This window comes from Drosophila guanche, unplaced genomic scaffold, assembly GCF_900245975.1.
Source record: "Drosophila guanche unplaced genomic scaffold, DGUA_6, whole genome shotgun sequence".
In the NCBI taxonomy this organism is placed as follows: Eukaryota; Metazoa; Arthropoda; class Insecta; order Diptera; family Drosophilidae; genus Drosophila; species Drosophila guanche.
The window spans coordinates 4,378,757-4,403,651 of NW_022995745.1; the positions used below are offsets into that span (position 1 = coordinate 4,378,757).

Below are 24,895 nucleotides of genomic sequence, written 5' to 3' on the forward strand. Positions count from 1 at the left end.
GGGGGGGTGTGGCAGAGAGAAAATCTAGGGCCGGGGTAGACACGGTAATAGAAATTACATACAAAGTAGCGCGAACAAGCTTACTATCAGCCTCGGCTTCAGAGTCGGGGCTGGGGTTGGGGTTGGGCACGAACTTCCACTTCAACGTCCGCTACCCCCTCTCAGCTCTTGAAGCCAGCCTTGGGTTTTTTTTCTGTCGGCGGTGCGACATTAATATGTAGATGCATTAAGTACATTATCCGGGGTTACAACCTCCGGGATAAGAGCAACAGAAACAGCAACAGCAACAGTCACAGTCACAGTAGCATCCTGGCAGAAATAAAGGTAAACGCCGCATGGCCGTGTGGCACACTGGTCTGTGATCAATTGGAAAAGCGAACAATTAAGCACGCGAAGATCAGGCATCAGGATAATAGAGGAAACAACGCAGAATACAGTGGCAAGTCGAATATTTTATACTTTTTTCTGTAGATTTTAAGGAACTTAAATCGTAATTCTTGTCCCAAAGTTTTTTCAAAAAATTGAAATTAAGCTCTTAAAAATGCAAATAAAATGAAAAATAAACCACAGTGGACGCAAAGTCTTTTGTAAAGCCCCATTTGATGCACAATTTGATGCAAGGAATCAAAAATCCCTTTTGTTTCCCCACTGAGCCCATATTTACGGCCCAGCACAAATGTCTCAACCCACTGTGGGATGGGCGGGAGAACGGTGTGCATGAGGCAGGATGTGAGGATGTCTGGATGCGTGGATGGCAGGGGCGGAACAAGAGAGGAGGAAAATATTATGATTTATTTTTATTATAGCGGGTAAAGTGGTCTTTACAAGCATCAAACAGGGGCACACCAATCGCCCACAGACGCGCCGAGTAAAAAGGCAGTTAGTTGGTTTAGCCAAAGCAGAGAGAGAGAGTGAGAGAGTGCCGCAGGGGGAGTGGCAACTGCCACAGCGAGTGTGAGTGTGAGTGGGTGGAGGAGCTGTAGCAGGAGCTGGGGGTGGTACAAGTTGTTAAATGGACGGGTGGATTTGCACTTGCCGTGCTGACTGTTATCTTCATTTTTGCTTTCAGTTATATTGCCTGGGAATTCCTGTGGGAGATGCACAGGAGGGCACAGCAACAGTACCAGCAGCAGAAGCCGAAGCAGATTCAGTATGGAACCCTCCTCGATTCGTAGCTAAAACAAATTGTATGCCGGGCATGGGCATGGGCATGGGCATGGGAATGGGCATAAAAACAAGCGGATCAAACAGCACAGCGCTATTGGATTCAGGTGGGGTTGGACTGTGCCAGGACCAAAAGGACCAACAGACAGGCAGACAGGCAGACAGACAGGAGCCGCAAATCGAAAAAGAGTGTTTCCCCCGGATTTGCTTTACGTTGTTTTGACCGTAGCTCAAGGTTCATTGAAATTGCATTAATGTTCCGTGCGCCTGATGGATGCTACGGCCTCACCCCTTGTAACATTTTGCCATTGTTCTGTAATGGAAATCTGCGTGCATAATCCGCAGACCGTGCTGATAGAAGGGGCGGGATAAACTAGTTATGGCCATTAATACGATCAATTTGATGCTCACTTCGGTGTAAGTAAATAACAATCTTATTGAAAAACAAGAGACCCAATGGAGACCATCCATTGGGTAAACGAAGCCATAGATACCCTTGCAATGAACCTATTTTAGAGGTTCTTGATTCCTAAATTGTCAATTAACATCTGCTACTTGTGCATGTGCTGAGTGCAGAAATAGTTCTCTAAAGTTTGAGCACAATAAAGACTGCGAACCGCATTTATTTCCCTTCTTTTTCCTACGCGTGTCAGCCTCTTTGCTGGAATCATGCTACCCTCTGTGAGGGCACACAAAAAGATAACATATTCGCTGAAAAGCCATTCGTTGAAACACCCGTAACCCCTCGTCACAGTTGTAACTGATAATTGTAAGGCTGTGTTGCGTCACATCTACATATGCCGTGGAGCGTCCTCTGTTCCTGGGGTGGATTGTGGGTCAAGTGATGCGTTGATGTGCATTTTAAGCAGGTTAACCTGTTAACTGTCAACCCTTCTTCATGGGGCTGCTGCCTGGGCGGGGAAGGAGGTTCCAGCTAGTTAGAGCTCAGTCCAACTGAGCTGATTTGTCAGGTGCGTATGTTGTGGACAGATGTGCGCCAGGGCCAGAGCTTGCTGGCCAGTGAACTTGCTCAATACTTTGCTAAGCTCCTTGTCGATTGTAATCTGCGATTTCGCCAATCAATTGGCAGGTGGGCCATTGGGCTGAGGCGCTGTAGGAGCCGCCGTAAGTCGATTACGGTCCAAAAGCAGTTTACACAAAGTGCAATATTAAAAATGAATGAACGGAACTGCAGCGACAAAGGATGATTGGCTTGGCGAAAGTGCAATTTGCTGTTGGATCGCTCCATTCTTTGGCTGTAATTGTGGAGCACTATTAGGCCACGCCACGCCACGCCACACCACACCACGCTTCATGTTTTACGTTCCAAGTTTCCAGGTTCCACCTGTCGTATGAGTGATGACCAACTATGTCTTGACGCCATGGGACGGGCCCCTCGCATGGTGTCGTCTCGCTCGCTGTCTGCGTCTTCGATTGTCTCGCACATACTCGTAAAAAAAGAAACACAGAGCCGCCTAAATAATTGATGAAGAAAAGGAAACTAAATAAATAAATGAACGAAATAAACGAAATAAACAACGGAACGGAGCGGAGCGGAACTGTGCGGAGCGAAGCACAACACGAAACGGGCGGCAAGAAAAAGGAAATGAAAGTGGAGCCAAGCCAAGCCGAGCCGAGCCGGAATGGGAACAGTAAATTGTCACTGGATGACACAAAGCTTTCTGCACAAAGAGCTAGCGTACAAAAAAATAAATAAAATAAAAAGCACACACTATACGCAGAGACAAGGGAGATTCTCATAGAGAGAGAGAGAGAGAGAGAGAGGAAAGGGCAGAGGAGGACAGAGTTGGACACGAGAATTGTTGAACTTTCACCTAAGCAACAGCAGCAGAGAAACAAAAAAAAAATGAAAAAAAAACACACAAACAACTGCGATTACGTTGATGATAGCCAGCTATGTCACTAAATAAAGTTAATGCATTAATAATCATAATTTCTTCAATATTTGATGAGCCTTTTTTGTGTGCGGTGGCCGCTTTTTATGCACTTCTTCTGTTATTGTTAGGCCAACATTAAATATGGGCACACATTTAATTATGTCAATCAGTTGGGGCACAGAAAAGGAGACAGTCAGTAAGCGATAAACAGGCAATTGAGTGGATGATGGAGCAGAAGGAACGGGCCAAGGGCTATGGACAATTGGTTCAGAAATACAAATGCAATGCAAAAAGGCCATTATGACAGGCCATAACTTTGTGCAATTATTAGTTATATTATCTTAGAATTATGTGAATGGATTACAACAAAAAATTCCACAGTTTAATCAGGTTCAGTTTCGAGCTTTATTGCCTTTTAATCCATACATAAAGTAACATAATGTAATGGGAATTGGAAATGTAATAGTTGTTGGGACCTTCCAGCTGATGTGCAAGTACTTTGATTCCTTATTGAATTTCTAAACAAATGTATAAGAAGTATCTTTCCTGTTTCAGGGCCTTGCCGAAGCTAGAACCTTAATTTGTTTGATGATTTATCCAGTTAGCAAGTATTTGGCGGTTCGCTCCACACTTTTGAATGCCTTGAAACATGCCGCATACTGGCATAAGATTTTTGGTCTCCGCTTGCTGTTGGGCAACCCCAAGTTCGACACCCACTCAGCTCCGCCCCGAAACCACCCTAGTTATCGGTAAGTTGTTTCTAATGTGCACAAAAGACAAATATTTGCTGTTGCCGCCTGTCGCCGCTGGGGCAGAGCGGGCCCAGAACAGGAAGTGAATTTGAGTCGCGTGTGGAGTGGCAATGCTAAGTTAACGATATTTACAAAACAATATGCCGACCGCACAACGACAGGAAAAATCAAACAGGTGCACTAAATGAATTTCAATATGATAAACCACTTGTGGTTGCCCTCCAAGCAGGGCGCGAGTACCTCCAAAAGGGGAACAGCCACTGCCACTGCCACTGCCATTGGGATTGGGATATGCATACAGACACACTGGATGTATGTATGTTTCGTATCCCTTTAGGCGATTCGGATCGGTACAGAGTACCGGGCGAGGAAGGGCGCTGCGGTGCGCTGCGGTGCGGTGCGGTGCGTGCATGGAAAAATGATTTGAGGGAAATTGAGCCATATGTTGCAAATACTAATGGAAGGAACTGGTGGACTGGCCGGACGAGGGCAGGATATGCATGTAGCTGGTCCTTGGTCTCGCCCGGAAATATGTAAGTGTAATTTAAATTGAATTAAGTGTACTGTGTGTACAATATTATTTTTTGGGGTTACCGAGAGGGATGGTTCTGCGGCCAGTGGTATTGCTGGGTGGTTGGGGGGGGACAGCATAGATCGAAGCATAAGTTAGCCCAAGCCGAGCCTCAAAAATCTGTGTGATAAATGCCTGGCAAATGGCCAGCAGCAGCAGCCACCCTCAAACCAATGAACTATCCAGCTTATCCCCGCTCATCATCGTCCTCATTCTCATTCTCATTCTCATCCTCATTGTATCTCGACTGCCCTCCTCACTGGCTGGCTTTGCTCATTTAGCACAGTTGGGATGAAATTGATAATGGATATTTTGGCTGTTGCCTCTAATTGTTACAAATGTACTTACAAGCTGACAACAAACCGACGCTCAACCCCCTGTCGCTTGGGCGTTGGAGTTTTATGATGGATATGATTATTTTAATTAGCATTATATTTACTCTTATTTACCCTTTTGCATCCTGCCACTGTGCCACTGTGGCAGCGTCTGCGTCTGCGTCTGCGTCTGCCAGTGTCTGTTTTTATTTCGATTGCCTCTCCACATAATTGGCTTTTCATATGCCCGCAAAAGCAACATCAACAGAAACAGCAACAGCAACAGCAAAAGGATAAGCAAAGGCAAGGCAAAAGGATTGGGGGTTCTGTTGCTCCGTAAATTAGTTTAATTTAATGAGTTTTATAATGTTTGTACCGGCACGGCCTCGCTGGGGGTCTTCTGTCTTCTGGCATAACGATTATGACACATGTTACCAGACTTTCTGACAGTTCCCCCATCCCACATCCTCTACCCCTGGCACTTATTGTTGTTCGCTTGGAAAGTTCTGACTGACGAGGGGTTAAGGTGTGTTGCCCCCCACTTCTTGACATTTGGCTGAGTGAAGCTGCGGCTTAAACAGGTTTCTTGCTCAAAAGATAACTAATCGGATTACATAAACAGGCAACAAAATCGAATCACCGATTCACCTGTCAATCGAACATTGAAGCGATTTTCTATCACAATTGATTTGGTTTCCCATACAAAAAATATGTTTCGGTACACACAAAGTGAGCAAGTGCAGTCCAATAACAATCGAATAAACTCTAGAATCTCCGCAGATCTGCTCCTCGATATTTATATACATTTTTGCCTAGAAGGCAAAATGTTGCCGCCCAACAGACACCTCAAGGGCAGGGACCATGTGGGCTCCTTGCCAAGCGAAGACTCATTTGAAGGGGCCTTCGCCCTGGGATCCATGATCAGTGTGGAGCTCAGTGACAGGCAAAAGGTGTTGCTCAGCGGTGGCAGTTCAAGTACGGACTTGGACGCACCAAAAAGATTCAATAGTGCCAAAAAATAGAGAGGTTTCTGATGAAAGTGTTTCATTCAAGTTCTTACCTTGCAGCTTAGTTAATTTAATAAAATTCAAGTCTTTCAGCTGCTTATGGGTTTCTTTGCATTTTGCATAGGCTGGGCAGACACAGAAGTCTGTCTCGATTTTTGGGTTTTAGGAAGGAATAGGGTACTCTAAGAAAAAAACGTTTTCTGCTCCTTAAAGTAAATATTTTCATTTAATCCAAAGCAGAGTCTACAGAGCCACAGCTTGAAAGATAGTATTGGGTATCTGAATTAAGGGAGCACTTGACGTAGACTAATTTTTCCATTTAGTTTCATTATGGTAGGCCTAGGCCCTGACATAACTTAAAGCTTTCAATCGGAATCTCAACCTAATTTCAGTCACAGCAGGTTTACTGCCGAAACGAATACAATTCATCGTCCAAAAAGTTAATCAAAACAAAACTCCACAAGAAATTGTAGTTTAAATTAAGAGTACTCTTGGCACGAGACGAATATGTCACGAATTTCCAACCAGGATGAACGCACGAAGTCCTTGGACAAGAAGACACCTGACCAGGGCACGAAGAAACAAGTAGAAGAAGTGGTGGGCGACCGTTTCGGCCAAGAGGGCCCTTTGGACTATGATGATACATCGGTTGAAGAATTGGTCGAGAAGTGGAAGCAACTCTCCGAGGAGCGCGACTGTCAGTTTGCTTCCATCGGTTTGCAGTCCGAAAAGATATTTGCGGAGCTGAGCTGCATTTCGCAACAAATAAAGCAGATTCAATTGAGCTCGGACGAGCAAGATGTTCTTGATAATCAAGCAAATGACGATGAAGCAGTTGAAAATCAAGCAAATGACGATGAAGCACTTGCAATTGAAGCAGTTGACAATCAAGCAGCTGACGATCAAGTAGTTGACAATCAAGAAGATGACAACCAAGTAGATGACGATCAAGCAGATACCGATCAAGCAGTTGACAATCAAGCAGCTGACGATCAAGTAGTTGACAATCAAGAAGATGAAAATCAAGCAGATGATGATCAAGCAGTTGCTGCTGAGCTAGTCGAAATAAATCAAGACCATGGTGACGAAGAAAATCAAGCCAATGAAGCGAAAGACGATACTGATCAATTCTATTCCCAATTTGATGCCGATCAATTATTTGCTTACGAAGGGGATTCCCATCAAGACGATGCTGACAGAGGTGACGCATCTGTGGCGCCGTCATAGTTTATATTCCAGCCGCAGAGTTGACATTGTTTATTTTTTAATTAAATTGTAACTTTTTTCGGCCAGCTTGTGGTTTTTGTGGTTGTCAAGGTGCAGGTGTGCTCTGCCAGGTCATTCCCAGGCCCTCCTTTTCGGTGTCAATATTTGATGTGAGATTCGAACGTGTGCTATGGAGGCGGAGGCCAGTGCCTAACCTTTTCATCGGTGAACACAATGTGCTAGGTCTCTCATCGCGACCCGATTCGGTGTCCCGATTCGAGCCCAGTTAGCTTCAGGCTCTTTGATTAGTTCCCATCGAGGTTTAAGCCTGGGTCCTTGATGAGTACTAGCTTGCCATTCGGGGCAGAGAATGCATCTGAATGCCTGTATTCCAGGTAAACTTGATCCCAGAAAAGAAACTAATTTGTTAATAATTCTGCTTCATAGATCGAAGCGGGGGATGCCATGGGGTGGCTGTGGAGATGGCTTCGGTTTCGGGTTCAGCTTTGGGCGTGGGTGATTGAGTGGCATTTGCTGGCGGCACCTGAGACCTCTCCATCGCCATCGACATCGACTGGCAAGTCGAGTCTGGAATGCGCTGCCTGAAGAGTGTTTTTGCGGAAAATTAAGGACTGCACGAGCACGAGTCGGCCACGTTGCACGCGCTGGCAATTGGGAATGGTTATGGGTTATGGGTTATGTGCCTGTGGGGGCACTGTTGGGAATATGCTAGTGGCACATCCACCGCCAACCACCGGCGGCAATGGCGCGTGGACAGTGCGCCCTTTCGTCATGCTCGATTGTGCCGAAAACAAGTGGCAACAACAGGAGCAAGAAGTAGTGACTACCTCGTGAGGCTAGAGACCTCAAAGGGGAGTTCGTCCAAATGGGAAACAGGTTGCTTGTGTAATTTGATTACAATCAACTTCTAATAGAGCACCACCAACCACCAGCAGCGGCAGTAACAGCAGCAGCACACGGCGACACAGACATAATTCCACTTGTGCCACTGTCTCTCCCCAGCCCCTTGAAGCACCTAGTCACCACCACCACCACCACCGCTACCATACATTCATCCATCCATCCATCTATCCATCCATTCGTATGTATGGGAAGTTTCGGAACGCCCAGTAGCAGACCACGTAGCCCGCCTCGAGTTGAAGTACAATACAATTAACGACACGAATCATGATGTGCTTACCTGGCAAACGACCGTCACGTGGCACGTTCCCAGAAGGCTTACACGTCACAATTTTAATTTTATTAAAGAAACATTTCAAATTAACCGCACACACACACACACATACTACATACGCATAAATATGTATAGGTCGACATGCGTGTGACCGCTGAAAACGGAAATTGAAGTTGTCGTCTGTCCCAATGCGACAATCCGCTTTCACCTCCACCTCCAGCATTAATTTTCCTCCTGCAACAACTAGTCCCCAAACGTTGTTCGTCATCATGGAATGACTTTCATAATTTCCAGCCTTCTAGAAATTGGCTAATATCCCATATCCGATACACACTACTCGCACTCGCACTAGCACATACCATAGCTAAGCCGCACAGGGGAGCCGTAGCAAGGTCCAACTTCCGGACAGGATTTGGCTCTTTAGTTACTTACTTAGTATGGCAGCAAAAATTAAAAAAAAAAAAACAGAGCCAGCAAGCTGAGGGTAGCTAAGGGTGGGTGCAGAGCCCCCCCTGCTAAGGTCTGCTAATTTAGATAATTAAACCAAAAACTGGTGGGTGATGCAGTGGGTTCTAGTTCTAAAGATTCAATTCTTGTTTGTGTAATTGGAATTTTTAGAAATGATTTTGTTAAGTTTTGGATTTGGGCTAACGCTACGCTACCTCTACGCTATTTATGACCTACATACATTCTACTTATGTACAAATTATGCCTACACATTATGTGCCTATGTATCGATGTATAATAATTACTGCAGTACTCGACTCATGCAACATATTTAGAGAGAATTTCCAAGAGGGATGGAAATAATTACAAAGGACACAAGAACTCTTTCTGGTCTACAAATTGTCAGTTGTGAGAGTATAATCATGACAGTGCGAATGTGGGGGGGAACTCACCTGTAATGGACGTTGCGGGGGCCCACTCATTGTGTGGTGATGGTACATCACATCGTGCTTGATTTGGGAGGGCATTTGGCTATGTACATGCTGGGCTTGATGTTTCTGGATATCGACGGCGGCCAGGGCCTCCGCTCTGCTGAGAATGCCATCGTTGATGCCCGCGAAGATATCACCCTGTAGAGATAGAGAGACAGACAGAGAGAGAGAGAGAGAGAAAAGGAGCGGCAGGAGCCGAGTGATTAGTGTAATGCGATTACATTATTAGTAACTATAAGTCTATGATTATTACTTATTACAGAGACTAAGTATATCTAAGACCAGGCAAGAACACATCGAAACAATATTCAGAATAAATCGCCCAAATTCAATTCGAATTTTTCGGTTAAACAATATGAGATAAAGTACATATATCTATATACTATATAAAGACATATATCTTTGTACACAGAGTCGTCGAAATATCAAATGAGAGAGAGAGAGAGAGAGAACGAACGTGAATCAAATACGAGACATCAAAAATAGGATATTGGGAAAGGAAAATCAATCGGGTCTGGTTTCTCATTTTGTACAAATGTTTCTATATACGAATAGTTTTTTTTTTGGTTTTGTGGTTGTATTTGGTGTTTGGTTATTGGTAGTTTGTTGTGGTTGTAACTTACGTTCTGACGTGCTGACCACGAATTGCATAATAGGGAAGCATCTTCTAATAAACGACTCTGAAAAGACGAGACAAACATCGATAGTATGGGTTTATAGATTGGTAGACGGATTGATCGATGATCGATGGATAGAGCAATGCAGCAATGGTATAATTATTCTTCGGCATTCTATGGTCCTACAGGAGTCCTACAGGTTCCCCAATCCAATTGGCCTTAAAGTGTGCCCAAACACACACAACCTGTCGCGTTTTTAAGAATTTAAGCAGTTTTTGGTCTTATTGATTTTTAGTAGCCCCCCCGAAATATATTTCCCTTGCCCGGCTAGCCCGTACTCGAATCGTTGGCTGGTTTTTAAATAAATAATCTCAAAAGTTTTTTGCTGCTTGTTTTGGTGCAAGAACCTTCTTGTTCATCTTCTTTTCGTCGCCGTCGGCGTCTTTATTATTCCAGTCATATCGATTTTATACATATACATATGTACATGTCTTTATATATATGTATATATATATATATATAAATATGTACGTGCATTGGTATGTGTACCAACTCCTTGTGTATACGAAACTCGCACGAATTTTTCAGTTAATCAATTATTTAGATGCGCACAAAACTTCAAAACGCCGCACGACGAAAACGAAAGACATACCTCGTACTCGTAGTACCCGGTACCAGAGATACGGGGTCCACGGATGTGTGGGCGAGAGGTGAACGGTGGGTAGGTGGGAATACCGCTTCGACAGGGAGTGAAGGGTGACGGTTGACGGGTGCCCAGGAGACAGAGCTGGAACCCACATGGCCAAAAAGGCATCGCTCACGTTTGCCGCACATTTCGAGTCGAAATGCGTAATTCGATGGAGCCATTGCCATTAGCCCAGGCCTTATCATCTTCTCTGTCTCTGTCTCTTGCTATTTCTATCTAGCTACATACACGTATATCCCAGTCTCTTTCTGACCAAAGCAGAACCGCAATAGGCAAACGACGGCCATTGTAGAAATCAAAATGTTGTGCATTCTTAATGATGTCTTGGCCCCATACCACACCATGCCAACCCATCCCATTCCATGCATGGAGGACGAGAGCGACCATGGCCGAGGAGCCCCACTTGTCGCATAAACTCGGTCGCAGCGGCCATGGCAGTTTGTGGGCGTTGTGCAAATAATGTGACAGTGACAGTCTGTTGGCCCCGTCCGAATCCTTTCTTCTGCGTGGCGGCAACGGGTAACGTGAAGCTTTGAGACAGGATAGTTTAAGTGTATGCGTGTTTCCATCCATGGGATGCCACTTTTAATGCAAACTTAAACTATCCCATACCTTAAATAGCCTTAACCAGTCTGGCTATAATAATATCAGCATCAAAGCATTCTAGCGAAATTGCAGAGTAATATTCCGTGAATGTGAAAATTGCTTTATTAGAATATTCTAAACAAATATGAATTAGGGCTCACAAGATTTGTGGTGCTCCATGTATAATTTCAAGATCTGATTGGGTTGAGACTGGGCAACATCCTGGGCCAACGATTCGACAATACAAGGGAGTTAAAAGAGCATAGAAACTTAAGCTTGGATAATGAGAATAACTACTTAGAGTTACTTTTCCTTTCACATAAGAAGACAAGATTGTAATATGCACTCGGCTATGCAATAATCAATTCTTTTGGATTCATTATTGAATCATTATTCAACAAAGAACAAAACCACAGGATCTGCTGCAAATTAATAAGCATAGAGATGCATATTTCTTGGGCCCTAAACACCAACTAGTATGGTACACACTTAAATATTCTGTTTAATAGCCAGATACGTTCAGACAGCTACCAAAAGGTTACAGATACCGTTTCTGGCATGAAATATTTCCACATTTAGGCGTGCTATAAAAGAACCGCAGAATGCAATGCTATTTGCGCTCTCTGTGTGTTTGTCTGGCAACAGTTTGTAATAAATTATAGCAGTAAATTAATTTATGAATTAATATGCGCAGTCATTCATCAAATTATGCAACACCGACTCGGACCCCAATCCCCAATCCCCAATCCCCACTCTTCTACCACTCCATCTCTCGGCCTGCCCCGTTTTGGCCACGACCTAGGACATGCCGGAGCCTAGGCTCTGTCTTGACCTGCTCTCCGACATAACACGACACACACATACATACACACACACACACACACATGTAGAGAAAGAGAGGAATAGAGTGCGAGTGTGAGTGTGAGTGAGAGGTGAGAAGGTGACTGGTGGAGAACAGAGAACAGGGGGCGGTGTGGAGGCCGCAGTGCAGGTTGACACTTGCACATAAATTCTTTATTAGTGTGAAAAATTAATCAAGTGAACTGTTTTTTTTTCCTTTTATTTTGCCATCTCGTTCTCGTGAGGCAAACACGTGAACGCCGGCTTTTGCCCTCCCACTGTTTATCCTGTCTCTTTCTGGCAGTGTGTGTTTTTGTTTATGTTATGTTTGATTTTTTTTTATGTGTATCTTTGCTGGAATTTAATATTTATGATGTGTGTAAATAGATACGCATTGCTGCATGTTTAATTTTATCGATTTACGCTGCCAAACACTGGAGCAATGCCAGCCGCCGAATGGATTCAACATTGAATCTGAATTCAAATGAATCGTAACGCTTTAAAGGGTTTTTGCAGGAGATACCCAAACATAATAAAGCAATAATAAAGAGGACTTCAAGTGATGGAAATTACCATTGAAGAACCTAATAAGCTTGTATCAGTCAAGCACTTTTCTTTTCCCTTTGTATTTTCTAATAAATATTTCACTGTATTTATTTTATGCCGGGAACAAGTATCTTAAATGTAGACTACGAGTCATGAAAATAAGAGGGAATATTTAATGAATGAGCTCTTTAAGGCTTAAGATTTTTAGTTTTGGGCTGCGTAGAATAGATTTTTAATCTTAAATTTCCAATCTCCAATGCAGCTTATGTCTCTCGTTTTTCCTCCTAAATATTCCTCCTAAAAGTGAAAGTCAGCAAATGAATATCATCAACTAATACATTTCTTTAAAGGCAATTGCATTTGGGTTATCAAGTGCTGCAGAAAACAGCAGGAGGAGTGTTTAACTATCTTTAATTCGAAATCTATCTGAAATTCAGTGGTTGGAGTCAGTGGAATGTCGAAATTTTCGAAATTAGAGAATGTTTATGTTTTCCTTGCCGAGTTTTGTGTGTGCTTGAAATATAATCAGAGTACATAAATGTGACGCAACAATGCCTCCACCAATTTCTGCAATCATAGTCCACAAAGTTTATTTTAAATAAATATAAGTATCAGTAGGATATTTGCATGTGATTCACTCGTGGCTCCTCATTAATCTCTCAGCAACAGAAGTCGTACTGTAATCCTCTTTTGCCGCCAACAATTAGCTGCGGTATCTCCGTCCCCTCCGTAAAATTCAAAACCAGACAACGCCTTGCTCAGTACATAAATAAAGTGAATGCATTTGCTATTATACAATTAGTTTTCTAATATATATATTACTTGGCAGGGCATCAAAAGTTTCTTTCCCCAAACACCCGAAATTACACTGTTGATTTGCCAATAATTTGACAATTGTTTTACTCTGGTTTCCTTTTTTTAATTTCAAGCACATTTGTCGCGGCCTTTAAATGCAGTTTATGAATATTTAAATCAAATTAACGCCGCCGCTGTTCATTTAACGCTGCCGGCAAACAATTCAAGTGGCGGACGCCGTCTGTCATCTGACAACGGGCAGCAGTGCCAGTGCCAGTGCCAGTGCCCTCGACCTCATCCTTATCCTCAGCACCCTCAGCTACAGTCTCAGTCTCACCCCAGAGAACAAGCCAACCAAATCCCAATTCCACTTCAAATTTCCATCGCAGTCCCACTCCAACTAGAACCCGCCACCTGCTGATGTCTGTTGTCTGCTGTCTCTGTCCAAGGGATCGGCGACAAATTTCCATTTAATGGACTGCAAGGCGTTAAGTGTTTTTGTAACCAGCTAAAAAGCGCGTCTGTGCCACTGTCCTTCCAAACAGGAGGACTTTCCGATGCCTGCTTTGCTTCCACGATTCCTTGATTCAACTTTCAGGCCTAATGCGCTGCCACAGCGGCAGCCAAGGGTAGCATATAAATCCTATAAATCCGCCGCTTTGATCATTCGCTTCGGTCCGCTGCCAGCTTCCAAAAAGCCGAAAAGTGGCTAACTGTAATCAGCCGGGGCTGAGCTGGGCGGGATGCGGTGCTGAAGAGGTCAAAAAAAAAAAGAGCAGCACGGAGCGGGGGAAATTGGGCAAGTAAATCCGATAAGCAAATGTAGTTGTTGCCTCTTAAAGACAAATACACTTGAAGTGATTTCCTTTCCTGGTGCACGCTCTTTTTCTCGTTTTTTTTTTTAAAAGTGCTTCACTGTCAGATTAATATGGGACGAAGGACAGGGGTGCAGGGTCGGATTGAAGGGGGGGTAGAAAGATATCCTCACCCCGCCCCTGCACAGCCAGTCACCTGTTCATGCAAAGCAATCAACTTTTTCCTGCTCTTCCTCTTTGGGGTCTCGACAAATTTACCCATTTATAATGTCTGCCACCTTCCTGGCCACCCACCCTCCTTAACATTTTCACTTTTTTTCTCTCTTTTCTTCTCTTTGCATTCCCTTAGCTCATTTGTTTATGCACATTTTGTAACTGGGAAAGGGGTATGACGAGTGGTTACCCTAAAACCTAAATAACAAAAGTTTTCCCATAAAATCTGATGGAAAATGTGTAGGGTTGAAGATATCAATTCTTAACAAAAATGTTGAGTTTTTCTGCTAAATTCAAACTTTGAATATTACAAAATGAAGAAAGAATATCTATGGTGAATATTCTTATCTTCAAGGCATTCCTATGGATCCTTTCTTGTACATACAAAAACATTTCTGACATCCCTTCAACAGCAAAGTATTGCAATTATTTCCAAGTGTAGTCTTATTATAAACAAATATTTATGTAAGAGTGTTCATTAACTATCCAGTGCATACTCCGCTTCGTACGTAAAATTTTTTATTTTTGTTGACTCTCTTTGTTTAAGCAGTTTTTTATTTGTCTCTCTGGTCAGCGCATACAATAGGATAGTGGATAAATAATTAATGCTAATTAATTACAAAACGCTTTTCAAGGTTACCCGGCACCAGCTAGGGCCATTTGTGGGCCGCATAAGCTCAATAAATCTAGGCTAGGCTGAGGCCGCTGAGAGAAGTCGGCAACTTTTGCGACTCTCATGCAATAATTAAGACAAATGTTGCCTTGCCGTTGGCAACGGCAGTCGTCGTGGAAGAGTGGAAATGGCAAATGGCAAATGGAAAATGGAAAATGCGAGTGAAGTTCACGTCACTTACAATTGTGTGTCGCTCTCCGTTTCCGCAATGCTCCATGCCGTGTTGCTTCCTGATGTCAGTGACCAGACTGGCATCAATAAACCAGTCTGAGAACTGTCGGTAATAACCATTTAATGTCTGCCCGTGTTCCTATTCAATTTTTAACTCGAGCCTCATAAAAGATTCAGAAAGTCGGGTGAACTGCGAGACGTCTGCCAAATCCGCCCGATTATTCGTTATTAATACAAGACCCTGACATTGTACTCGCATATAGATATGTAGGTATGTACATAGGCTGTAGATGGAACTCAGATGGAACTCCCTAACTGGGCTGTCGTAGGACGGTTTTCAATAAGGAATAAAGAAGACTATTCTGATAAAGAACTAAGATAATCCAGTAGCAATAAAACTATTGCGAAACACTTCTTTTGCACCTTTGAAGAGAATAATACCACGGGATCTGTGTGAGTTCTGCGTCTAAAACGTTATGGCCATACTTAAGGGATCATTCGAGTGAACATTGTAAAAAATGGATTGCAAGTTCCTCATCAATTTTGAATTGGCTATCAATCAAAGTGTTTAGTATATGACCCAGTAATGGCTGTGCTTATTTATTTTTTGTAGGCGCCTGTTTCTGTTAAATATATAGTGCCCTTAAAGAGCTATCCAAGGACAGCCTAATTTATGGTACAAATTCTGAACAATGAAAGCTCTGATATGTGAATAAAGGTTTTGATAATGTATACAAATATTTTGAATATTGATTGATTAATAACAAGTAACAGCTCGTAGACGTACGAAAACATAATTAAATAATCATTGTTGGTTTTAGTTCTAAGCACCAAAAATGCGGGCACTCTCTTCGGTTATATATTCATTTAGTTATCAAGGAAATCGCTACATTTTACGTTCAGTACTTAACAGGATTCACACTCGATTTCTCATTGAACCTTGTATAGATTTTGCTTTAACGCTGATCAGTCTTTTTGCATATATTTCCAATCAGAATGTAAAATGTAAGACTTACTGGAACTAATTGAAGTCCTATTGGGTTTAACAATTGGAAATATATATTCAGCTTTTGAAGAGCTACGAAAACAATTAAAACAATGGGGAAATATGGAGAAAAGTCAAAGAACATTTTTCGACTAAGAAGGAAAGCCTTTAAGGGTTTTAAATATGCGAACCTAATAGAGTAGATTAAGTCAGAGTCAAAGTTTAAATGTGTTCGTAAATATAGGGAGCATTATGTTCACTTTTATGAAACTTTATGAAATAAATAAGTCTAATCTTTTCATCAATAATAATACTTTTAGAATATCATTTTCAGATTTTTCTCTTATCAATTGATGTTTGGATTCTATTAAACTCTCTAAGGAAACCCTCTGATCATCGTGGATAGCTGCTCCATCTAATAATTGGAGGGCTACAAAGCCATAATGATGGGAGGGGATGGATACTTACAGATGGATTTGGCATGCAGCGCCGCATTTGCTCCGAACTTCGATAGGAGGGACTGTAGCGTCCTGGAAAACAACTGGGCGCTGACATTTTCATTTTATCCGTTGTCGAGTACATCGACATTGTCATGCAGCCGCCGACGAAATCCTCCTCCAGCTTGAACGCCCTTGAGGCGTCGAATGTTGTTGGCGAGTAAATCTTGAAGCACTTACTTGGACGATTTTAACGCGTGTCCTGCATGCAGGATCAACTATATCAAATGCACCAAATCTCTCAACGCGCTCCCTCTCTCGGCGCTCTCGATTCTCTTTATAATTTGATTCTTATTCTGATTCTTATTCGATTCTCTGGATTCTTCAGCACTGCACTCGAGAATATTTAGCTTAGCTTTCGTTGGCTTTTATTTTGTTGGGCGGTAGTTTCTCTGCTTTCGTGTGACGCGGATTGAAACTGAGAAAAAAAACAGCACAGGAAAAAAATGTTGCATACAATGCGTCGGTTCCGCTGTCGGGTGGGATCCACGGGTAGGACCCACACGTTTGCCGTCGGTGCCAGAAACACGCGCAACGGTAAATTCAGTTAGCGGTTCGGTTCGGTTTGGTTCGGCACTTGTTTGTGGGGGTCTCACGGAACTGTAATTGGATTACCACCGCCAAGCCAGGCAGGTAGGTCGGTAGTCAGACGGGACAACCAGCGGGCAGGGGTGAATCGAATCGGTTAGGCAGTTAAGCAGTTGAGCGGTCACCGAGTGCACATCACATTACACACACACACACACACAAACACATGTGGGGAACTGTTTACCGTTTCACGTTTGCCGCTTATCTTTGCGTTGCGTTGCGTTGCGTTACGTTACGTTAAGCTGTGGAAGCGTTTCGTGCTCCTTTATCTGCGTGTTCGTAGGGTACTTGGGGGTACGTAAGCCCAAGCCAAGCTCTGGGGCCCCAGAGCCAAGCGGAGCTTCTTCTTTTCGTACCGTACCGATCTCAAAAGCTGGCTCCCGCTTTCGCTTGTGCCACTGCAGTATGGGTATGTGCGTCTGTGTGCGTCCGTCGGTGTCTGTCGGTGTGTGAGGATTGTGCCAAGCCGTCGCTCCGACGAGCTCTTGGATCTTGGGCTCAGCGCTCAGCTGTTCTGTTTGCGATGGATGCAATTTTCGCTCGACTCGTGACGCGCTTGATGTATCCTGGTGTATCCCGGGTGTACATATATCGGGTATATCCTTTTGTTGTCGCTGTTTGTCTCGCTGTCTCGTTATCTCGTTGCCGCTACCGCCCGCACTCAGCGCATTCAACGCATTCAACTTTGGTCGAAACTAAACGCAAGCGAACAGATTTCACAACTAGACAAGCGCGCGTGGTGTTGTGATAAAGAATTCTATGATGAGTTTCGCTAACTTCGGAGTTTATTTTCAATGGGGCGGACGACATGTTTTCATTATTTATCAGCGGGGGCGTGGCCCACGCCATCCACCCCTGCAAAATGGCAGCCACGTCCTTTATGTAATGCCAGCCACTCGTCTCCGATTGGTCGCTGTCGCCGTGCTGGCAGCGACGCCGGCAGTTTCGTTCAGCTGGAATTGGACAACGACGTTGTGTCTCTACCTGGCGGCGGCGGCAAACTTGACGAAGCCAATGCCAGTGTGGCGGCCACAGAATGCGGCCAGGCGACTGCGCACTACGCCACAGGAGGGCTGGCAGCAAGAGGCCCAGTTCCAGTTCCAGGCCCATATCCGGACCCAACCACCCCGAAGAAGCACCCTGCCGCCTCGCCTCCTCCGTTAGCCCACGGCCCAGCCACTTCCTGAGAGCGAGCGAGTGAGCATCGCAATGCCCCGCGTCCGGCATATGGCACAATTTTTTTTTTTATTTTTATTTTACCTTTTTTTTTCCTTATTTTTTGGACAGGCAGCCTGGCAGCGAGGATGTGCGCCGGGGGGACAGGGTGCTCGGGCGCGGGGCCGGGGCAGGCGCCGGGAGGTGCAGAGAGAGGCTCAAACAAAAGGCACAAAACGGCAACACGGCCAACAATGCCAAAACAAAAATGGGCGTACATGTCGATGTGGGTGAGTGTGCGAGTGGGCGGGAAACAAAGGTAGAAGGTTGAAGGTGGGGTTGGCGTTGGCGCTGGCGCTGGCATCAGGTATATGTTGCAGGTACTGCCAGCTGCCAGGGGGCGGGGTAGAAGGAGGAGTAGTGTCAGTTTGAAGTGGAATGGATGAGGCCTAGTTGTTGCACTGTATTGTACCTGTTAAAAGCATGCAACATTGCAAATCTCTTAAAGGGTGTTATCCAGCGTTACGGCAAACCCGAGCCGAACAGGGTGCCTCGTCCGCATGGTGCTCTAGATAGGGGGTTTGGCAGCTAAAAAGAAACCTCAGAATCATTAAGATCATCTGAATACGTACTTACAGATTGATATGATGATCTACATTATGTTTCAGCTTAAATAAATTTGTATAATTTACTCAACACCCAATGGACAACCACTGAAGTTTTATTCAATCTTGGCAACAGTATATACTCAATTAAGTGTACGTTGGATGTTGCATGATTTACATATATCAAGGATTAGTTTGGTTAAAAGAGACCACTTCCAGGTCAGCCGAGAACTCGCCACAATTGGACCAGATGAACAAGGAATATTGCTGTGATTTCTGCAACTATTTCAGAATAAAATTAAATACCTATAATTAATGCATATAACGTGAATTCTATAGCTTTAAATATAAATATTTTCCAATGATCAGAGAGTCATTCCCAAACATGATCCCAGTCTGAGCAATTTTTCAGTTTTCCGCTAATGCCGCCATCTATGTTTGGCGTGTATTCAAAGTTGTGAGCAGGCGCCATCTATGGCTGGCTTGTAGTCAAAGTCCTGACAGAGGGAGAAGGATATTTGAAAGCTTTCAGTGCCATGAATATGAAGTGCTGTGGCTTGGCTAAACAATGTAGGAAAGCATCAAAAAAGCACACGCACTTCAAGAGCTTCAAGAAAGTTTTGTCTAGCACCAAACACAGCACCGACGAAGCTTTTCACCCACCCCAAAAACTTAAAAATATAAAAGAAACACACTTTAAATTTCATTTTCTGAGTTCACTTCATGTTCATTGTTTTCATTTCATTTTCTGTTGATTTTTCGTTTCGCGTTTGGTTTTTGTTTTGTACAATTATCTAATACATTCGAAATCGTTCATGTTTCACAAGTTATTTGTAGAATCGTGTATAAAACTTTTTACAAGGATAGTCTAATACGAGCGTTCAGCATGACCAAGGGTATCCCCTCAGTGGCACCGTGGAATGCACACCGGAGATGAGAATGTGTGTAATTATAAATTGAACTGGTTTGTGGGGTGGTGATGAGCAATCAATGAAGCACAACATGGCCTATAATGAATTTCATAAATTCGTTCAGGAATCATAATACCTTTTTGCAGACGCAAGCTGATCCGATCTGATCTGATCTAATGATCCTCTGATCTGATTATTTTCTATAGCCTACAAGTACGTACATCCATACAATACAATACAATACAATATTAAACCTAAGCTAATGCATATATCTAGAAATTCAACAAAAATTGAAACTAATGCGCTAAGCTGGGCAGCAAACGATTGGAAAAACAATGTTCGTGGGTGGATTGTGCGGGAGGGAAGGTTCGATCTTTGGGAAGGCTTGCTTGCTTGCCTGGGGGTGGTGGCGTAAGCCTACTTAGTATTCTAGCTATTCCAGATTCCAGTGAGATCTATGGTCCTATGTCCAATGTTATTATTTTGTGTTGTGATTTGATGTGGTGCGTTGCATAGCAGTCGCCTGCGCGGCTAGGCGGCTCTTTGGCGGGGGATCTGTGCTGCAATTCCGGTTGGTCTGTGCGTCATTTGGTGGTACGATTTGCATTGCTTTGATTTGCTCTTCTCGTTGCACAAAATCTTTTCTTAGAACCATCCTAGAGATGATAATCACATAACTTTAGTTGTCTCCTCTAGTGCTCCTTGCGTCCCAGCAGGCCGTAGACAATGCGTTTCCGGGCCTGAACCTCGGCCCGCATGGCCTCTGTGTACGGATCGAATGAGAGCAATCGCTTCTTTCGCCGAAAGATGCCCTCCTTGCGCAGAATGGCGCACCGCAGTAGTGTCTCGTCGACGGGGAACTGCAGGAAGTCGAGGATGGACCGCAGCTCACGCTCCGTGTGGTGCACCAGGTCGTCGTAAAATACGACTTTAATACTGCCCGTAAAATTGCGCGCCCAGCTGAGATTCATAAGCTCCCAGCCCTTGAGCTTGTTGCTCACGAATTGCTGCCAATCTGTGCAAGCAGAGAGAAAATCAGTTAATGAAATCGCTTAGAGGATTTGGGGAACTATTTGACGTACATTTACCCTTTGTGCGCTTGTAGCGATCGGGTGAGGCGAAGCCGATGTGTCCTCCGCTCTGGCGATTGAACTCGGCAATGATCGCCTTCTCGGGATCCCGGACGAGGAGGATTGCTTTGGCGAATGGGGCCCAGGCCTTGCCGCCCCATTCGTGCGTCTTTACCAATAATACTGAGCTGTTGCACACGTTCTCCGCGGGGAAGCCCGTCTTGAGCAGTCCATAGTCTTTGTAGATGCTGCCCGTCAGTATTCCCGTGGCCTGCTGCAGCAAATACCTGAGCCAGGTGTTGCCACTGCCCGGGAAACTGGCCAAGGCTGTCAGCATCGGCGAGGCCTGCAGGCTGGCACTCACATCGCTGGGCAGTGCTGCTGAATGTGAGAGAGAATGTGGGTTTATTTTTCATCCCATGCAGTTCGCTCCTCGATTTGTACTTACTATAGAAATCGGCTCTGTAGTCTGTGTAGTTTGGAAGATCTCGATTCATGTACTTCAGATCGCGACACCAGCGAATGGTCATCTTGCGGCTGGGCATGGGAAACCGAGGACTATGAAAGCTGGGAAACTGTCGTGATTGGAATGAAAAAGGAAATTGAGTAAAGTGTCAACCAGGACTGTGGGAACAGTGGACTTACCTCGGCAAAGCGCTCGATGCGCGGCCGTTTTGGATGCGATCCGGGTATGTTGTTCATGGAGAGGAATAGGACGCCTCCTATGTAGATGATGATGGTCGCCGAGACACCGAAAAAGCGCCAGCCTTGTAGTGCCATAACGCCGTCTTTGCATTACTGAAACACGGAACACGGCTATGTTGTATTATATTGGGCTTATTGAGTATCCAATATGTAAAAATAATTCAAATTACTATGTTCGCATTAATGAAGTCAATTATCCCGCTCCTAAACCCGGCTCCTTCTGTCCGACCGTCCCTCCACCTGTCCGTCTGTCTATCTGTCTGTCGATGCGAACGGGAACGCCGAGCCGAACGCGAATCAATTTCAATTTCGGTTTCTGTTGATTTTGTTATGACAACGAAACAAATGCGCAAGGACTAGGCCCCATCGACAGCCATTTCCACGTGCACTCCTAGAAGTTCTGCGGGCCTGGGCTTGGGTCTGAGACTGTTGCGGCCTGTCTTGTAACCCCGAACAACTCAACACAGCAGTGTGACAGCAGCGGAAACAGTGCGGCACTTGAGCCCCAAATGAAAGGCGATGGAAAGCAGAATAGAAAGCATTTCACCCTACCGACTTGGGTATACCCTTGGAAGATTATTGAATGAGGCAAACATCTGTCTTTAGTTCTGAAAGATCATCTCGGTTGATACGTTTCATGTTTAATTTGTTTAAGAAACATTTCCAGTTGAATTTTAAACGGGTTTACTTCAAATACTTCTTCAGGAAAATTCAGCATTAGGTTCAAAATGGAATTGGTAAATTACTACAAATTTAAATTTACTTATCCTAATCAAATATAAATTGAAGACATCCCCCAAATTGTTCTTAGTATAATTGCTTGCCAAAATTGTAAATGCAAAAAGACTTTTGTCATCAATCAATGTCAAGGAAGACACACCCGAACGAAATGGGTCAGGATGTGGCCCAATTAATGACCAGAGGCGAAAGCTTATGATAGAACTCAATTTGGTGTGATGAGGAAAATTGTGTATGTCCTCGAAGGAAGTGTATTGAGGAGCAAGAAAAGAACAAGAAGAGAAAAGCCTTGTCATGCCTTGAACGAGCAACGAAATTCCTTGAGCTGCATAAAACGCTCACGATATCCAAAAAAAAAAAAAAAAACAGTCAGACACACAGATACTCACAAGTGAACACGCATACACACACATGCCAAATACACTCGACACTCAAGCACACACACACGCAGAAGACAAGCAGCTAAATGCGAAAATTTATGCAACAGCTGGGCAAACTGTGCGAGGGGTGCCCCAAGCAGGCAACCAGCTAACCAGCCAACCCTTGTCCTTGGCCCAAGAGATCCTTCAAGAGTTGATAAACCTTTGCCTCAAATGACTATGGGCTGAACCCCCCTTCCTGTGTATACCCTTGGCAAGAACCCAGCGGAACCGGAGATGACGATATAAGATATCGAAAGAGCGCTGGAGCTGGAGGTGGAGCTGGCGGTTGAGGTGGCTAACCCACTCCATACACCGCGAAACTTCTCGGGCAACCCACCACCACCATCAGTGCCACCCGACCCGAAACTAGTTCATGCTGTGGAGCGAAAAAAAAGGGAGAACAGAATAAAAAGAAAGCTGACTACATAATGAAATGAAATGTCGAGGCAAGCGAATGGAAATAGAGAAATAAAATAGAAAATGGGATGCGGAAAGGGAGAACTAGGGATGCGGGGAGTACGGTACCAAGGCAGGCGCAAAGACGAACAATAATTGGATTCTTTTGGGGCATAAATCAGACAAAAGGCCACGCACATTGCCACAGTCAGCGACAATAGCTCGCGTATCCCTCCTCCAGGTGGGTACCAAGACCCAGCCCAGCCTCAAAATCAGGCCAGAGAACAGAAACCGAACAGAGCAGGGCAGAGCAGAGACGAGACGAGAAGAGAAGAGCGAACAAATTTTACATAATAATTAGAAGTGGGATGGGTAGCCAGGCCCCACTAACCCCACCTATAAATATGCATTTACAGTGCGACCCCTGATCCAAGGCAGATGCGAACAATTATGCAGAATAATCATCTCCAAAGAAGGGGGATTCACTCGTGCAATCATTCCGAAAGAGCGGACGGGCGGGGACCCTAAAACTACAAGTGCGAATACAACTTCGGATGCACAATTTTCGAATTAGATAAACAAAAGAACCATGCAGAAGCAATTTTTAGCTTAGATGAGTCCATGAGTGTGAGTAAATTGTCCGTTTTCTTTGGATTTTCTGGTGTTCTGTTTTTCTGCTGCTCTGATTTCGCTCCAGACAAAGCTTTTCCCCCCACGCCCAGTTTACCCCTCACACAGGCCACACACGCATGTCGGGGAAAATGTAAACAAATGAGTTTTTGGTCTGTTCTGGTTGTTGGAATTGTGCTATCATATTTGACTTACCGATACCGATGGTGATTCCTCTGGTCTACCCCTTTCGCTCCTTGGCAAGCGGATGGCCTTAGGCACAGGCACAGTCACACACACACGCACACGCACGCACACACAGACACGCTTGCAGGAGAGCAAACAAAATCCCGCTACATGTCACACACAGTGGGAGTCTGAATCGCCAGCGTAATCAGAATTTGTATTGGAATAGAAATTCAAATTTGCAATCGAACTCTTCTTTTTTTGAGACAATTGTGCGCACAGGTTTCGTGATTGCTTTATAAATATACGACGGGTACGGGCACATGGCACCGACACAGACAGACACACACCACAAAAAAAAAAAAACTACAATGAACAAAACAAACAAAACACAATCACAAAAAACCAACGAACAAAAGCAAACAAATGTAAACTATTTGTGCTGTTTTTCTGCTGTTATGCCTGGGGCCAGCCGTTGCGGTTTGCCGTTTGCCGTTTGCCGATGCCGTGCTGTTGTCGTTGCCGCGTCCGTGTCCCGTGTGCTGTGTGCTGTGTGGCGTTCAAGAATTTCTGCTCAGAGCAGCAGTAGCAGCCGTGGCAGCGGCAGTGGCAGTGGCAGCATCGTTGGGGGATGATAAAAAGCTCACCGACAGAGCGTTGCCAGACCTACTCATTAAGTGTGGCAGCAGCAGCGTTAGCTGAAACAACCCTCGGCACATGCAACTCAAAGGCGCAGGTCGGTCCCAGTGGCTGCCAGCAGATGGCACCTGGATACCGGTCAACCGGAAGCTTGTCTATTGATAGCGGATAGCGGATACAGTGTGCCCACGTTTGGCTGAGAAAAATGGCCGTTCCCCAGTCAATAAGCAATTAGATTGAGGCACTTGTTTTGTCATGTGTTTTTTTTTTTTGGTTTTTCTCATTTTGTTTTATTGAAATACGGTTGTATGTTTGTTCTTTTCTTTCATATTTTCACCTTGGTTGCATTGGGTTTTACGAGTACGTCACTTGCATCGGTCTCT

At 44.4% G+C, this 24,895-nt stretch overlaps 3 protein-coding genes across 13 annotated transcripts in view; 1 reads left to right on the plus strand and 2 right to left on the minus strand.

Moving 5' to 3' along the window:
* The window catches only part of LOC117580710 (inhibitory POU protein), a 28,304-nt gene extending 10,481 nt beyond the window's left edge, over positions 1-17,823 (minus strand). For 2 of the 8 annotated variants that reach the window (XM_034267367.1, XM_034267366.1), the window contains exons 1-3: positions 16,460-17,821; positions 9,669-9,725; positions 9,007-9,183 (exon numbers count right to left, since the gene is read on the minus strand). In XM_034267367.1, coding sequence (XP_034123258.1) covers positions 9,007-9,183; positions 9,669-9,725; positions 16,460-16,585 — 360 coding nt within the window. In that variant the 5' untranslated portion in view covers positions 16,586-17,821. Of the gene's footprint in view, positions 1-9,006; positions 9,184-9,668; positions 9,726-16,459 lie in introns of all 8 variants that reach the window. The other 6 variants (XM_034267365.1, XM_034267368.1, XM_034267369.1 and 3 more) reach the window with 6 other exon arrangements.
* Positions 6,124-6,952, plus strand: LOC117580712 (glutamic acid-rich protein-like). The gene has a single exon (XM_034267373.1). The coding sequence runs from the start codon at positions 6,214-6,216 to the stop codon at positions 6,931-6,933; it is 720 nt and encodes a 239-aa protein (XP_034123264.1). The 5' UTR covers positions 6,124-6,213; the 3' UTR covers positions 6,934-6,952.
* A 1,782-nt stretch (positions 17,824-19,605) lies between the features above and the next one.
* Positions 19,606-24,431, minus strand: LOC117580831 (WSCD family member GA21586). 4 transcript variants are annotated; one of them, XM_034267567.1, is made up of 5 exons: positions 23,904-24,431; positions 21,463-21,615; positions 21,266-21,392; positions 20,836-21,198; positions 19,606-20,762 (listed from the first exon to the last, which is right to left on the minus strand). In XM_034267567.1, the coding sequence occupies exons 2-5, from the start codon at positions 21,595-21,597 to the stop codon at positions 20,440-20,442; spliced, it is 948 nt and encodes a 315-aa protein (XP_034123458.1). In that variant the 5' UTR covers positions 21,598-21,615; positions 23,904-24,431; the 3' UTR covers positions 19,606-20,439. The 4 variants fall into 4 exon arrangements, with proteins under 4 accessions (XP_034123458.1, XP_034123454.1, XP_034123457.1 ...); XM_034267563.1 differs by having other exon boundaries at positions 20,830-21,198; positions 23,904-24,425; XM_034267566.1 differs by having other exon boundaries at positions 20,830-21,195; positions 23,904-24,421.
* Between the last annotated feature and the right edge of the window lie 464 nt (positions 24,432-24,895).

Bases quoted from the DNA above. Each gene is read 5' to 3' on its own strand.
- LOC117580712 (XM_034267373.1), top strand. From the start codon at position 6,214: ATGTCACGAATTTCCAACCAGGATGAACGCACGAAGTCCTTGGACAAG.
- LOC117580831 (XM_034267563.1), bottom strand. From the start codon at position 21,597: ATGGCACTACAAGGCTGGCGCTTTTTCGGTGTCTCGGCGACCATCATC. The intron at 21,199-21,265 runs GTAAGTACAAAT...TCTCACATTCAG, and splicing joins CTACAGAGCCGATTTCTATA to CAGCACTGCCCAGCGATGTG. The intron at 20,763-20,829 runs GTACGTCAAATA...CTGCTTGCACAG, and splicing joins CAAGCGCACAAAGGGTAAAT to ATTGGCAGCAATTCGTGAGC.